General features: G+C 36.9%; 1 protein-coding gene across 1 annotated transcript in view; it reads left to right on the top strand.

Moving 5' to 3' along the window:
- LOC126372572 (uncharacterized) overlaps window positions 1-17,534 on the top strand; it is a 30,502-nt gene extending 12,968 nt beyond the window's left edge. Inside the window, exon 2 of the mRNA XM_050018399.1 lies at window positions 16,566-17,534. Within this exon, the coding sequence (XP_049874356.1) occupies window positions 16,566-16,875 (310 nt within the window). The 3' untranslated portion in view covers window positions 16,876-17,534. The remainder of the gene's footprint in view (window positions 1-16,565) is intronic.
- Window positions 17,535-17,903: the final 369 nt, after the last annotated feature.

The following is a 17,903-nucleotide window of genomic DNA, read 5'->3' as shown; positions in this document are numbered from 1 at the left end:
AAATAAAAGTAAGTTGGTACTATAATTAATTAATTATTTATTTAATCTTAATACTAAATATACAATTTACCAATGCCCTGCAAAAGTGTTTAAACAGTTTTTCTGCAGGAAAGAGTCTCTAGTAATAACATGTATATCTAATAGTAATTATTCAATATTTTTCTGATAATCCTTTTGAAACATATCTAAATATACGAGTTTTGATATAAGTATTTTATGAGAAGGATATTTTCGTAGATATACGTAATTGACACCAGCGTAAATTACTGGGTAAATGTTACTACAGGCACGTTCGTTTACCACGCTTGCTTATTATCACATACATTTTTAATAAGTTGGCTAATATTTATATAACCACGGTCATTAGTTATTGGCTGCTGAACGGCACTTAAATTATGTATTGTTTTTACACAACAGAACATACAGCATTACAGAGTCACCTAATGCGTGGTATTGCTAGAAAACAGTACCTAACCAGTAAAACAGTAAACATGTACCTACCATGACTGTAATAAAACAGTACCTACCTAATAAGTATTACTGTATTACTAATGTTATTTACACCTTTAGATCTGTCTTTATTTAGTAATCAGAATTTTATGATTTATCGTTAACCTAGGAAACTACCCAACTGTGTGTTTGTTTACACATTTTTTCGGTGGCGCAACGGTGGTGGCCCCACCGTGGTGTCCTAGTGAGGGACCTTAGTCGTTGACACTGATAATAAAGTAATAACATTCTTCATTCATTCATTCTTCATATCATGTAATATCATTCATTCTTCTCTCGTGTGGGTTGTGAGGTGGATGACCAACCTCATCTACCCTGGTGTCAGGGTATTATTGAGTCGCCAAAAGCCCTGACGTGACTCAAGTAACGACTACATACTTACATCAATAAGTAGTAACCGGGACCAACGGCTTAACGTGCCTTCAGAAGCACGGATCATTTTACTTCTGGACAATCAGGTGATCAGTCTGCGATGTCGTAACCAAACTAGGGATCACAAAGTGATTTTTGTGATTTGTTCCCACCGGGATTCGAACCCGGGACTTCCGGATCATAAGCAGAACGCTCAACCACTAGACCACGGACGCCGTTTATACTTAGTAGTATGATATTCCTGACATTATTATTGTTCTGTTTCTTTGCCAATAAATTGAATGCATTCTAAAGCGAACAAAGTGCAGTGATAGGTACCTATCAATATCGATTTAGTCACCTATTCTTTCAAGCAAGTCTTTTATCGCCTTGTACGTTTGCCATGGTTCATATAAATAAATTGGACTTTAATTCTGCCTGCGTTCGAGTGCAAAGTCTAAAGCGATCACATCACAAATCAAATGTCATCATATCTTGATTTAAAAATATGATACAGCCATAAATGAAACAATAGACTTAGTAACTACCAATTACACCAATATTTACAAAAACATGTTTAAGTAGGTATGATTTTTAGTGGCATCAGCCTAAACTACATATGACAACATAACATAAAACACATAAGAATACGACTAGTAGACTAGTAGTCAGAGGTACATACATCGCAAGACGAACTAAGTACCGACACCTCACCGAGCTTTCTGTTAGACCAACGCGATAGGTGGTGAGCGCGCCGTCTATAATGGTCGAGCCAACTGTGTTAGTGTAAACTGCACTTAAGATAAATTAATAACTCATTGGTGCAAGTCCGTTACCGGGGTTTAAACTGACGCTCCCCGTTTGAGAAGCAATCCAGTGTACCACAGGACCGTATAGACCGTATAGAATTCTGACCACGTAACAAATGTTATGCTTAAGTTGCTGTGCCCCAACGGGGCGTCACAATGTACCTACCACATCCTGTATACCACCTATGTAAAACTGTGACTTGCAATAAAATTAAATGATTATGACATATGAATGTAGATTATTACGTATATCCTGGGTGTTAGTGACACCGTAACGAATACTGAGGGGGATGATTCAGACCATGATTCTGAGTTGATATCAAGTGGAACTTTACGTCGCAAAATTCATGTTTTTTTTTTTTTAATTATTTTCAATTCTATACTTTTGCGATGAAAAATTACACTTGATATTAACTCCGAATAATTACCTGAATCATCCCCCTCAGTATTCGTTACGATGTCACTTACACCCCGCACAAGTACATACTCTAGCCATATAAGTAGGTATGTTAGTGACACCGTAACGAATACTGAGGGGGATGATTCAGACCATGATACTGAGTTGATATCAAGTAGAATTTTCAGTCGGAAAATTCATGATTTTTTTTAAGTTTCTGTTCCATACCTTTGCGACGGAAAATTCCACTTGATATCATCTGAGAATCATGGTCTCAATCATCCCTCATAGTTTTCGTTACGATGTCACTAACACCCTGTATGTAGGTGTATCTATCACTCATGGATTATAAAATTTTATTTAATAAAGACTGAATTCCTTAAATGTCCACCTACGCCTCCCAAAGGGACGCACGTGGTGTGGCTACCACGCTAATATATTGGGGATACAACATAATGCACTTAAATAATACGTTTTATAATTAAAACATTTTAATCAGAAGTTTATGTACGGTCACGAGCATTAATATGTATACACTTTACAACCCTGTCGCACTACCATATTTGACATTTAATGAGACTTACGGTTTTATTTGTCAAAAAAGTTAATGTGACGTGGTTTCAAAGTGTATACTTGTATCTTGGATAGTGTATCTTATTATAATAAACATCGGAAGTTCCAACTGGACACCCTCAGGCCTGTTCAATTTTGTACCGGGTGAGAGCCCTCAGCGCTCCCCATTCGTCCGGCCAAGTAGTTAATGCCATTTTCGGCAAATGTACAACAAGCCACGTCAAAAAAGCATCCGAAGTTCCGACTACCAGTTGTAAATACATAATTGTGCCAAATAATATCGGGTGCAAAGAACTTTGACGAGGAAAACTAATTTAGTAAACGATTCGTCGATTATTAACCTGATTGACAAGACAGACTTACTCATTTAATTCTTTGTGTTATTGACATTGGTTAAAAATTATGTGACGCTTAATTAAAACGCATAATAACGGGTTCTTGCCGCGTTTAAAGCAGGAATACGAGACTCCCGATATTTCTACTTGCAACAGTGTCGAAATATCGGGAGTCTCATATCCCTGGTTTAAACGCGGTACGAACCCGTTATTATGCGTTTTAATTATGATAATAACCGCGTAAACTTAAAACTATGTGACGCTTGTTTTAAAAACAAAAATATAGATAAAATCTCCCTACCGAATGTGCCCATCTCGCTCCCAGTGGATGGCGCATGGTGATGGAAATTTGCTGCGCTAGGTAACCCGGACCGGGACTACCGACAGTCGCCACCGTGCTCCCACAGCCGTTTGCCCACTTTGACCAAACGGCTTACATGTATAGATACATTAGTATTTATTCATAAAGCAATAAATTCCACTATTTGATTTGCTATTAAATGTGTATAAGTCTATTTTAGTATTTGAAATGGTTCATGCTATTTATCATCCTGGGTACATTGTAGAGACTAAATAATTGAGTCTGAAAAAGTATACAAGCATTCGTAGCTTCATATAATTTGGCTTGATAATGTAAACAGTTTTGTATGGAATGGAATCTAGGCCGCCTTTACAAGCCAAGTGTTCGATATAAAATGGAGTCTCGATCCTAACTGCCAATACCTATTTCTAACTAAATAATGACTTTGGCTTCATGTTTTTATACTCAACTTGTAGTAGGCTATTATTATTTCTTATCTATTATTATTTAAGCTGAAAACAGATCAGTATTCTTCCGAATCGTACGCGCTAACATTTAATAAACTGATTAAGTCGATATTTGTTTGAACATTTTTGATGTTACCCAGTGTGCTGATATTCATAACGCGCTGGATCAGAAATCGCGTGTAGGGGGGGGTTAAAATGGCCACATCGAAGCAATTCATCTAAGAAAGCAATATTGCAATTTGATATTTGCGCATATAAAACTTAGTGCAAAATGCAAACAAATGTCAAATAGCAATTTTGTTTTCTTAAGTGAATGCTTGTGCTTTCAGAATTACAATCCTTATCAATATCTACTTGTCATGACTACCAGCTTAAGTTGACTTTAGTGTATATGTAGGTACCCCTATTACTCGGGTTGAGCTTATAGTGGTAGTGTGACATATGGACATAAACAGAAACTACTTATTTACTTTTTAAGTTGTTAGCAGCGAGATTGAATATGAATTAGTTTTCCAGCCAGTCAACGTAGGCTGGTATAAATAGACAAAATAAATAAAAAATCCTAAAATAAAAGTTGTTTTGATTTCTATCCGAGCAGAATTTATTTCCAACCATGTTTATAGTATAAAATAAACTATAAACGCATATTCTTAGTTCTGTATTATTTATTGTAGCTTGTTGTTGGATTGTATATACGCATCATAATATCATAGCAAAATGTTATGGTCTCTGTCAATACGAACGATCTATTTTGATTCGATCCAATATCAAGGAATATATTTGGCACGTGGTTCTTTGTGTGAGGAATTCAAATTTATTTATAACACTAAGCGGTCGTGTAATGGGAGTCCGATTGCGTCATTTCACAGATTTTGAAGCGTCGTGAGAGACCGTAACTGTTTGAGACCCCCCCTACCAATACGTAATTTATTGTACTTCATTAGTATTTTTAAAAAAATGCCAATTAGTTATAATCTCAAATTCCATGGGGTTTAGACATAAAATAATAAAAAGGTTTGTCGAAAATCGAAATTGGTTGGAACAATGTTGTACCAGGCGGTACTCAAAATCGTACTTAAGAACCCGAATTTCGGCTAAACCCCGCGTATTTCGAGAAAGTCGCCATAGAACAATTTCAACCCATTAAGACGCTTCGAATGAGACATGTCTGGAACCTGTTGATTTTATTTATTTTTTATTATTTATTTATTTATTATTATAGCGGGGGACGTTTTGACTTTTCGTCCTTTGCATTCATTTTTATTCTCTAACAGACATACGGTCACGAGCATTAATATGTATAGGTACACTTTGGTACCATGTAACATTAACTTTTTTGACAAATTGAACTGTAAGTCTTACTAAATGTCAAATATGTTAGTGCGAAATATACATAAGCTACCTTCACTAACGCAGGTGGTTCGACCACGTTGGTTTAATAGAAAACTCAGTAAAGTACTCAATTCATCTTAAAATAGACGTACCCAGCCTAGCCCAATTGGAAATGTACTCGTAAGCTTATAATATAAGCTAGACAACCCCATAAATATTCGGCAGACGACTTCTAGCTTATACAAAGATCTGAGATGGATACGATAAACCTTATGGCTATAGGTGACCTGCCTACGCATTATAATGATCCATGAAGATAATGGACACAACCCCTATGTAGATTTTAACGACATGACCGGTAGCGTATTTCGAAATGCTACTTCAATACGTCCGCGCAGGCTGAGATAACCTGAACTAGGATTTTCCAAGCCATTATCTATCCAGCTTTGGATGTAGGCGTCCTTTTCTCTCATATTCATTTATTGCATGTCACAAACATAATCAAGGTGGAACAAGAAGGTAGTAGGCACATGGGACGCCCTGCAAGGACCTCTTCTTCGCTTCCGGCGGTCTTTCGTATTATATATCCGGATGTCATCGACCCATCGTCATGGAGGTCTCTTCTCCGCGTATTCGCTCTCGGTCTCCATTCTATGGTTTCCAAGCGGTAAACACGCGTAAACTCTACTCCAACTGGTAAGATAACCAGCTGAACCTAGTCGTTTTTTTTCGGTCCCAGTTCAGCATAGGAGCTCTGCTGTATAATAGACTTTTTTAAACATAACAAAACATAAACACCCTATATATGTCCCACTGCTGGGCACAGGCCTCCCTGAATCAACCGGAGGGGGTATGGAGCATACTCCACGCTGCTCCACTGCGGGTTGGTGGAGGTGTTTTAACAGCTCGGACCAACGGCTTAACGTGCCGTCCGAAACACGGAATCATCTTATTTTTTCAGACAATCAGGTGATTCAAGCCTGTAAAGTCCTTACCAAACAAAGGACAGTCTCACAAAGAGACTAGACCACGGAGGCTGTATACTGACTGTGTGTTTGGTGACTATTTATATATGGAATAATCTGGTAATATGTCACCGCGATGGGACGTCAGATGTGTTACTCCGTTCAAGGCCGGTGCTTGACTCCTATCAGAAATAATATCGACAAAAGACGTACCTAATAAGGGCCTACTAAGTACTTATTTGATATTTAACAACCATCTAAGTATAGGCACCGTAAACTCGACACAGTCGGTATAGAAACTTAAAGTTGTTGTCACATTGTCGTACATATGAACTTGAAAGCGTTATATGGCCCTTGACATTGAACAAAATTGAACATATTAGCACAACATTAAGCCTATTAATGTCCATCATTTTAATGAACTCCTAACACTAGTTTGTACATTAAATAACAAGAAATTTAAATGTACCGTAGCCAATAAATTGTCGTAAATTAATGAAGTTGCCAACTCGACTATGATCATGTTGGCGGGATGTGATTATCAAAAGATTTCCACGCCCAATGTTGTCAATATCTGATTGGTGATTTGCCAAATTACTCTAGATATTTACAACGGTCATCACCAGCCCATTAACGTCCCCACTGCTGGGGCACGGGCCTTCCCTATGGATGGATAGGGAGATCGGGCCTTAAACCACCACGCGGGCCCAGTACGGATTGGTGGTTATTAACGACTGCTAATGCAGCTGGGACCAACGGCTTAACGTGCCTTCCGAAGCACGGAGGAGCTCGAGATGAACTTTTCTTTTTTTTTGTGGTCACCCATCCTATGACCGGCCTTTGCGAAAGTTGCTTAACCGAGCGCGTTTACCGCTTCGCCACCGAGCTCCTCAACGGTATTTTATAGTAATCATTCGCGATTTCAAGTGTTCCTACTCAGTCAAACACTTTGGAAACAGCGTAAAGATTCAATATATAACACAAAACATAACATAGCATGACGCCTCTTTCCCTAAAGACGTAAACAGAGGTGTGTAGTATATAGATCCACTCTTTGCCAGCCATGTCTCATCGTAATGATTTTTACTGAGATATTGATCATTATATCTACAGTACTGAGCTTTGGTGTCAAGGGCGCGTATAAGTATATTAACAGTTAAAATACGTGTACTTAATAACCTATTTATAATAAACTTATTTCCCTATTTTCCCATGTTATGTACGGGAACATAGATATATTATTTAAGTCATGGTATAAGAAGACCAGGTATGCTCAATCCTATGACAAGCCGCCATTGCTAGCCCATTGGTGACGTAAGTGTTACCATTCAATTGGTATCTCCAACATTCCAATTCCAAAATTAAATTAATTACTAATGTATTAATTACTATTATTTATTTGTCACATATATAAAAATCATTACAACTGTCAGTAAATCTTTTACTTTTACGAGTAGAATACTCAACATGAGTGACACCTGATGGGAGAAATAGGAGAATATATATCCTCAATCGTATTTTACAACCAGAGCACAATAACAGACCGTATCTTTCTTAATCTAGATAGCAAAACAAACAATACGTACAGTCATGAGCAATATCATGTACCCACTTTAGAACCCTGTCGCACTATCATGTTTGACATTTAATGAGACTTACGGTTTAATTTGTCAAAAAAGTTAATGTGACATAGTTTCAAAATGTATAGGTACATATTAGTACTCGTGACCGTACCTGTATCCTTTTGTGTCCTTGTTAATTCAATCGCCTAGTCGTGTCACCCACCTGTGAACATTTTCCTCATTGCATAGTGTAACTTAAGACTTGACATCACCGGGGTTATAGGTCTATGGCAGACGATGGACAAATACCTACTTACATAGTTGTTCCTCGCTCAATAATATATTGATAACCTTGACACCGGCTGGCGAGGTCGACCGTCGACCACCACAGGATAGAAAATGGAAATATTTTTATGGTTAATCTGATGTTTTCTACAGAAGACAACTTCTTTCACTCATCGTTTACGGTGCGAGCTATCCGGCTATGGAATCTGCTACCTGAGTGTATCAGGCGGGCACCATCGCTGGAGTCCTTTAAAGGACAAGTAAAGGCGCACTTTGTGAACTCTGGCTCCTCTTCTTTTATGTAAACCATCTTTCCTTTTTCCATAGTGTTATTATATGTATGTATAATTATTTAGTTATGTATAATAGTCATATATATATTATATTAATTTTATATATTTATGTATAATATAAATATGTAGTTAAATGTACTTATTTTATGTAGGTTGTTCTTTTAATTATTTATTTTGTTAGAATGCACTAACCCGCTATTATTATACTTGTACAAAATTTTCCTGTACCCAAAGGTTGCCTGGAAGAAATTGCTGCATGAGCAATAAGTCCGCCTGTTGTGCTTTTCTGTATATGCTGTCCTTATCTCTGTATTTTGTGTCCATTGTGCTCAATAAAGTATTTTATCTATCTATCTATCTATCTTTCTTCTGTTGTAAATGATGTTTTAATCTTAAGGTCTACCTACACATACATAAACACACGCCTATTTCCCACCAGGGCAAGCAGAGACTATGGATTTCCATTTGCTTCGAGACTTCTCTTGCTTCCTCCACATTCATCAATCGATTCGTATATCGTACTGAACCTTTTCTAAGGACATCTCCAATTTGGTCAATGTACGTTCTGCTAGGTCTTCCTCTGCCAGCCCTACCACCAACGTTCGCTTTATATACTGCTTTCGTAATCCTATTATCCTTCATCCGCTCTACGTGTCCAAACCAACTTAACATTCGCTTCACAATTAATTATTAGATTAATAGTACTATGATGTATGATGAAGTATTTAAAACCTATATATTTAGACGGGCAGTTGCTTCTGTAACTGGGCACCCTCAGGCCTGTTGTCTTAAACGTTGTACCGGGTGAGAGCCTTCAGCGCTCCCCATTTGTCCGGCCAAGTAGTTAATGCTATCTGCGGCAAATCTACAATAAGTCACGTCAAAAAAAAAATGCTTCTGTAACAAAGGTAGGGTAAGCGGACCCTGTGAAAACGGAATAACGCTAGGGAGGTGATGGTACTATAAGTAGCCGATAAGCAGCATGCAAGGAACGGAATTTCAGTAGCACCGCACGTTTAAAACGATCGTGTGTAACACGCCTTAGTTTTGTTCTTTCAACTTCCTTAACCATCCTTCTACGAGGCTCGCAATATTTATTTCGAATTTATTTTTTCCTCGTGTCCTTCTATCACTAATTGGGACAGTGCCCATGAACAAAGTTGATAAAAGAATTTAAATATAAGTAGGTACTTATAATGGAATTATTGCTATCGACATAATGTATTTTGTGATAAAGGTAAAAAAGATAAGGAAATAATTCTATATTACCTGAATTTAAAGTTTAGTTAACAATGAGGCACATTCCAGGCTTCGTTCCTCAAATACAATACAGATGGCGCTGTACAGTGTTTTCATCGTTTAACCTTTTAATTTTGTAGATAACAGACATAATGCATCTTTTATCTTTATTTTTGATTATAAATGATGACTCTTTAGACACCAAGCCACCATTACATTTTTCACCCATTATTATGCTGATCAAATTAAAGAGAAGCAATTAGGTAGCAACCTAATTCTATACATAATATGATCCAAATATTAAGCAACAAATATTTTTATATAATGCTTCTGCCAATGTAAGGATACATTGTTTTTTGAAATAATTGTAAGTATTATTGATTGATTGAATTGTGTACCCGAGTAATGAGAAAATAGATAAACTAACGTTTAAACTGAACAATGCCATCTATATTGTTTTGATAGCCTGGAAAGTCCCAATGAAAGTCCTTCATTAAAAATGTAAACGTGCATGAGACCTAGTAAAGCCATTGCAATATGAATAAAGTCATATTATCACATAAATTAACAGCATCTCCTTGCATCAGCACCAGAGTGTGATCTGTTTGTGAGTGAGTGGACGTATGTGTGTCGCGAGTGTCTGAGGTTCTGCGAGATGATGTGAGAAAATTAAATATGTTTTTATATTGTTTACACTTAAGTTTCATATGTCTAATTAAATTATTGTTTATATTGAAAGTTTCACGGCGCATTTGCGCTTCTGTACTGTAAAGTGAAAAATGTAGTAAATAATAAATAAATATATACGTCCCACTGCTGGGCACAAAGCTGCCTTCAATCAACTGGAGGGGGTGTATGGACTCCACCGCGTTACTCCGCTGCGGTCTGGTGGAGATCATAATCATCATATCATAAACTTTAAAATACAAACGTGAAAGAATGCAAAGGAAACGAGAAACAGTTGCCGACTAACCAGTGGATAAATAAACAATCGAACGATAATAGGCGAATTCTTCAGCTAATATTAACTCTCTCTGGAATTGGGAATGTTTAGACCAATCGTAATGTTTAACCTTTCGACCTTGGCCTTGGACTTGTGGAACCATAAACACAGGTCATATTACATACAGACAACAAATAGCGTGACCATTTCATTGTTTGCTATCGGCTGATAGCTTGCATGTGAAGCTATGTCGAGCGTAGACTAGTTTGATACATACGCCACAAGTTTTCATTGGCAAGGGTCTCTGTGGTTCAGTGTTTAAGCGTTGGGCTCACGATTCGGAGGCCCCGGGTTCGAATCCCGGTGGGGACATACCACAAAAATCACTTTGTGATCCCTCGTTTGGTTACGACATTATAGGCTGATCACTTGATTGTCCAAAAAGTAAGATTAATTTGCCTTGCTTCGGAAGGCACCTTAAGCTGTTGGTCCCGGTTACTACTTACTGATGTAAGTAAGTAGTCGTTACATGAGCCATGTCAGGGGCCTTTGGCAGCGCAATAGTAACCTTGACACCAGGGTTGATGAGGTTGGTAATTCACCTCACAACCCACGTGATAAAAGAAGAAGTTTGTATCGTTACTTCTCCTTAGGAAGTCTAAACGCTTGATATTTTGAACTTCGAACACGGAAGCTGTTACAAGCTGGAAATTACACAATACACAGGATATTTTCATTGTATGACGATGCCCGATGACGTAATGGGATAACCTTACGACTAAGAAAGCCCACAGCAAATACATCATGAAAGATAATGCAGATATTTAATATACGGTCACGAGCATTAATATGTAGTATACACTTTGGTACCATGTTACATTAACTTTTTTGACAAATTGAACGAACGGTAAGTCTCACTAAATGTCAAATATGTTAGTGCGACAGAGTCCTAAAGTGGGTACATTATATTGCTCATGACTGTACATAACATAAGATCACGACTATATCCCAATTGGGGTAGTCAGAGATAGATCCATCGCAAGATGAACTAAGTAACCACACCTCACTGAGCTTTCTGTTAGACCATAAATATAATATCAATTAAATAAATTAGTTTCAATATAACATAATAATAATAAAAATAATAAAAACACTTTATTGCACACAAATTCACAAAACATTAACATCGTTTTAATAACGGAAGAATTTTAATCGTCGTTTGAATTATGGAAAGTTTGTAACACCTATTAGGTACATTACGTTATTTGTTTTAAAATCACATGTCACTATCACGTTTATGATAAGTATCTAACGATAATTGTCATCACTAATTTAAGAGCCACGCTCTTGTCGGTGTAGCATTCTCTATTCTTGTCTATCTAAGACCAATTCCTTCACTTCCTTATAAGACACGACGTTCGCCTTCTCTTTAATCTGTTCCATGTAAGCTCTTCTTGGTCTTCCCCTTCCTCTCTTTCCTTGTAGCTTCCCTTCTATGATGTTTTTAATAAATTCGTCGTGTCTTATTAAGTGTCCAATCATCTTGCCTCTTCTGTCCTCAATAACTCTCAATATTTGCTTCTTTTCCTTTACCTACTAGCACTTCCACATTACATGATGATAGTTATATCATGCTTATTATAACATGATTAAATATGCTATTTATACATGCTGATAGTTGTAAAGTCTATGGTAAATATAGTTGTTTAATTATATTGTATTGTAATAATATATTTGTCAATATAAATAATGTTTATGTAAAGTCTGCGAAGTTTTCTTCTATAGGTAAGAGGAAACTTCCGAATACGAGAAGCTGATGTCATTGCATTAGTTTAGTACATTTTATTTCATACGTCATTTAATTTTGTGTGGTTTGGTATTTTGTACCACATAATGCACGTTCACAAAGCAAGATAAAAATATAAGCTGCAATAAGTGCTCGAGCAGTCATGCTAAAAATAACCACAGAGCTAATAGACAATTAGAAGTGTTTAGAAACTATTTGCTGTGATTAGTGCGTTCAGTTTCAGACAGATAACAAACCGTATCATTTTTTTATTACTCTTTATCAAATGTATACATGAGGAGCTCGGAAGTTAAGCAAGTTTCGCAAAGGCCGGTCATAGGATGGGTGACCACAAAAAAAAGTTTTCATCTCCAGCTCCTCCGTGCTTCGGAAGGCACGTTAAGCCGTTGGTCCCGGCTACATTAGCAGTCGTTAATAACCATCAATCCGCACTGGGCCCGCGTGATGGTTTAAGGCCCGATCTCCCTATCCATCTATAGGGAAGGCCCGTGCCCGCTGGGGCACGGGCCGGGTGGGGAACGTCCCCACTGCTGAGTGGGGACGTTAATGGGCTGATGATGAAGTGTATACATACATACATAAAATCAAACCTATTTCCTATTGGGGTAAGCAGAGACCGTGGACTTCCACTTACTACGATTCTGACTCACCAATAACGCTTCTTCCACTCTTATCAAACTTTTCATGCATGCTGGTCGGTTCAGGGTACCTACTTTTATTTTAAAGGCCTTTTTATTAAGTATGTAGGAATGTATTAATTTAGGTTCCTAGTACGTCCTTATCTATACTGCATCAACACAGTGTATATAAGTATACAACCTGTCCTGTATATGTTCAAGACTAAATTTCTTTAAGAAAACTACTTATATTTAGGGTCGAAATTGTACCCGGACAAAGGGTTTTTTTTTTCTTTTGACGTGACTTATTGTAGATTTGCTGCAGATGGCATTAACTACTTCGGCGGACAAATCGGAGCGCTGAGGGCTGTCACCCGGGACAAATTTAAAATAATTCGTCTGGGTGCCCAGTTGGGCGCGAACCTCGGCTCAGGACGTCCTCTGAGAGGATTGCCTATATTTGTAAAGTGACAATGGGCACATTTGTATAAAAACTTGGTCCAAGAAGCGCCACTGATGAGACTTATATGTAATGAAAGCTTATGCTTTCCCTATGAATCTGGCAAAGTTCTATCAGATTCTGTCTCGGGGTTCTTTTTTACGGCCATGTTTGTCCTGGCTAAAAATGACATAAAATACAGTGGGGGCTAAAATCGACTCAAGATTTGTTGCTGTATAACTAAGTCTACATAAATAAGTATGTATCATATTGTATATCATTTTAAGGAGGATCTTTTCCAGAATCCAAAACATAAATCATAGGGAAAGCATAAGCTTTCATTACAAATAAGTCTCATCAGTGGAGGTTTTTGGACCAGATTCGCCCAATCTCCTTTAAAATCCAGGCTGAGGCGCTAGTATGGTTTAGTTTAAAATAAACATTAAGGTACACTATTATGGTCTTCTGTGATATCTATTATGCTATCGACTCAAGTGAAGTTCACGACTAATAGTTATTTTATTGCAATGTGGCCGTCATGTTTAATAACATTGCAGTTTTACTCTATCTGCTTTGACTTTGAATATATTAATGGCTATTGATGTTTATCGAAGTTTTAATTCATTGACTTGGTACTTAGTAACACGGCAATGCAGGACATGAGTCCTAGTACGGCTTTAAAATAGACTACTCTGGGCGCCATCCCATTCGCGTCAGACAGAGTAATACGCGGCGGAAGGCAAGACGGAAACCACTGCCCCTAAAAAAGTATGCATGGAGAATGCTACTACGATAAGAGCGTGGCTCTTAAATTAGTGATGTTTGACTTAGTAATAACCTACTTTTGATACATCCCTACCTACTCTTATTAACAATAAAATTGATTGCTTATGTGTGTAACCATAGAGGCTATATTAGTAATATCATTATTATGTATAAAATTAGATGACCCGGTGAACTTACTCTTAGTATCTATCACCTTTTTCCAAACCTTCCCTGGACTTCCAAATATTATATTGACTAACGAACATAAATTCACTTATATACTTATATAAATGATTTTTTTTTGTATTTCTGTGTCGTGTGTAGATATCGGTAATATTTTGCAAAATCAGTTACATTGAAGTAGGTACCAATCAACTTGATTCAATCATTTATACCATTTAACAAACCTGATCAAGATCATGATGAGAAATACGGCCGCCAATTGTGCAATAATATGTCTTGTGTGTATGATTTAAAATGTTTCGTGTATGTATGTACAATAAAGTATAATTATTTGCTTTGATGATCAAGCAAGATTATTTGTAGCTTAGAGAGTTATGATGCTAATGAAAATAATTGCGTAGGTACCTAAGTACCCATATTTTATTAGAATGTTTGCCGTTTACAACTTTTGTCTTTAATCTTTATAGATAGTAAAGATTATGTTAAATACAAAATTATGGTGTAATCATTTATCCGACAAGTTTATTGTTCATGTGTAAGTTAATATACCTATGTATTGGTGCTGATTCCTGTAAATACTACTAATCCCGGTGGGGACATATCACAACAAATCACTTTGAGATCCCTAGTTTGGTCTACAGGCTGATCACCTGATTGTCCGAAAGCAACATGATCCGTGCTTCGGAATGCGTGTACGCCGTTGGTCTCGGTTACTATTTACTGATGTAAGTGATTAATCGTTACATGAGCCATGTCAGGGGCCTTTGGCGGCTCAATCATAAGCTGGTATTCCACCTCACAACCCACACGATAAGAAGAAGAAGGCATAAAAAAATCAGTTCGAAATAAACACGCGTCTATGACATCACAAATTAATAAGGCAGATACACCGCTATATTTCTGTAGGCCCGTTTTATCTAATGATACATTTAAATGAGATGTTCTTCTTTAATCGATATCGTTATCACAACTGATAGGGTAAAACGTAATGTGAATAGGACATCTTGTCTTATGAGGTACCTACGTAATATTGCCGACACGTGGTCTTGATAACGTAAACGTGCAAGCTTGCATCAGAATTATTTTCGTAACAATAATATACTTTGTTGAGTATACAGAGGGTTAGTGACGTCGTAACGAAAACTTTGAGGGAAAACCAGCCCAATACAGGTTAGGTCACATACCCCCGAAACGCATCGCCACATGTTTACAATCATTGTTAGAAATTATTACACGGTGTTAGTGACATCGTAACGAATGCTAAAGGGAATGATTCAAACCAGAATTTTCCGTCGAAGTCGAAGATTTAAAAAGACATGATGCACGATTTTTTTGTTAATCACAAATACCAATCCGCATACCAATTTTTAGCTTTCTACCTTGAAAATTGCGGAATACTCCATATAAATTCTCACCCTCCATTTTAGGGAAGTTCGGGGTTAGAATGAGACAAAAAGTAGGCTATGTCACTCTTCATCCCTTCAACTAAGTATCGCCACTTTAAAAAATCACGTCAATTTGTCGCTCCGTTTTGCCGTGAAAGACGGAGAAATAAACAGACTGACACACACGTACACTTTTCCATTTATAATATTATTATGGATGAGTTCATTGAAAGTACTCGTGTCTCGTGACACTATTACTGTTAGTTAGACAAAACAATCTTTAATGTTTTTCCCGCGACGAGGAAATAGTATCAACTAAACAAATCACAAATGAAATTATTATCTAATAATTGTGGCAATAACTAGAAGACATTAAATTATACAAGTCATTTTATTTCTCGTAAGTATGTAGTTGTAATAATGTGTTATCACCACAAAAGTCTACAAAACGCAGATAGTGATTAATTATTGTGTTTACCAAGAACTAATCTGGTTTTTATCATCAACTTATCTTCTCGTGTAGTCTAAGTAATTATGAAAATCCCTAGAATTGTTTGTTTTCAAATTCCAGTTTATAATAGCAATTGTTCCCATTTAATTATTCAAATATTTCGTGGCAATTCACATCCATGAACATAGGCACCTATTTAAAAATAATTGGAATTCAAAAGTGTTTGCTTGGCTAACAATCGCTAGCAAACTTATGTCCTAATTCATTAATAAAATAAAGTGATTTTAGTTCATCTTGCAAAGGATGTACGTCTGACTACCCCAATTAAGATATAAAGGAGTGTGGTTCGGACACATAGAGAGGATAAGGATAATAGGATTACGCAAGCAGTATTTAAAGCGAAGTTTAGTGGTTACATTTTTTTGTTTATTTGGGATACAAATTTTCCGAAATCCGAACAAAAATATGTAACTTATTCGAAACTGTATGATCCGAACTACGTTACTAAACAATCTAAAGCTTTACGAAACTAACCATAATTTTTCTCTCTTTCCAGGTCTGTTGAAGAGGCAAAACCAGTGAAGACGTTCGTGTTCACGCCGCTTTCGAAGGAATCTAAGATGCGGCGGCACATCAGGTCCATGTCAGACGTACAGAACAGTACCCCTTACAGGATACCCTTCAGGTCAAGGAAGGGCAGCACGCATACCTTAATGTATGACTCCGACACCCGCGCTCGAAGGATCAGGTCTTACAACATGAGATGCGATTCCTCAGACTCCAGCGACTTCACGGAGTCCCCGCGCAAACTCAGAACTCTCCAACAAAACATAATCAAGCACACAGATTCTATGCGAATCCTCTAATCAATGATCTGACTTAACAATATGAGGCTGTACAATCTAGTTGTCCACTAGATCGGGATCACGTCGGGTTTCTATGTTAAGAAAAATAGACGAAGGTCAATGACATTAGAAGGCTTGAAGACAATTTTGTTATATCAAAGGCAAATCTTTGACTTGTGATCTCCAATTAGTCAGTCGATGTTCCCAGCGTGATTGGACTATAATTTATAGACGTTATAGTGATTTCCATAAGACTGTGATCGAGGTAGAATAACAAGTAATTGTAAGGGTAGCTGTAACAGAACATTTGTATTGTATATTGATTAGCCTGTAAGATACAAAGATGAACTATTAGTGTGAGGTAAATGATTTTGTCATGAGCCATATAAGTTAAGTCTAAGTCACTGTTAAAACGCAGCAATATTTGTTATTAAGTGCCGATTTGTTTTGTAAATTTCTTTGAAATTGTTTCCTGGCGTGTGTGTAAATGCCAGCTTGTAATTTACGATATTTTTTGAAACTTTAATAGATTCTGAACATATCACTTTTGTAATTTTGATAGACGAACACAATTTGTACAACACTCCCGTGTGTCTACTTGCTTGTAGATTCTATGCATTGTGTGCTCCATGTGTTTATCAGATTCATACCTCAATCGATTAAAGTAAGAAAAATCATAATGTGTCTTTTTATTTTATTGATACCGAAACTGCGTAAGGGCGGGACCTAGGTACGATAAGGTGCAAAAGTTTAATCAGTTTCATGCAAAGCAATAAATTAACTGGTTGCACTTAAGACCCCCTGGTTACATGTCGTTTCTGTAATAGACCGAAAACACCTACAAAATCATAAATTTTATGATTATGACAACTACTGGTTAATAATTTCACCACTGTTTAGAAATAATTCGCTGGGCTTAGTGACTGAACTTTTGCTCTTTGATTGTACCTCACAAAAACCCTCATCAACAACCTTCCTCAAATGAAAATAAATCTTTAGTGTTCTTTTTTATGTTATTAGGTGATATTTTAGGATGTATGGTCACAAGA

The sequence above is a fragment of the Pectinophora gossypiella genome, chromosome 14 (genome assembly GCF_024362695.1).
Source record: "Pectinophora gossypiella chromosome 14, ilPecGoss1.1, whole genome shotgun sequence".
Taxonomy (NCBI): domain Eukaryota; kingdom Metazoa; phylum Arthropoda; class Insecta; order Lepidoptera; family Gelechiidae; genus Pectinophora; species Pectinophora gossypiella.
This window is presented reverse-complemented; position numbering and strand designations above follow the sequence as displayed.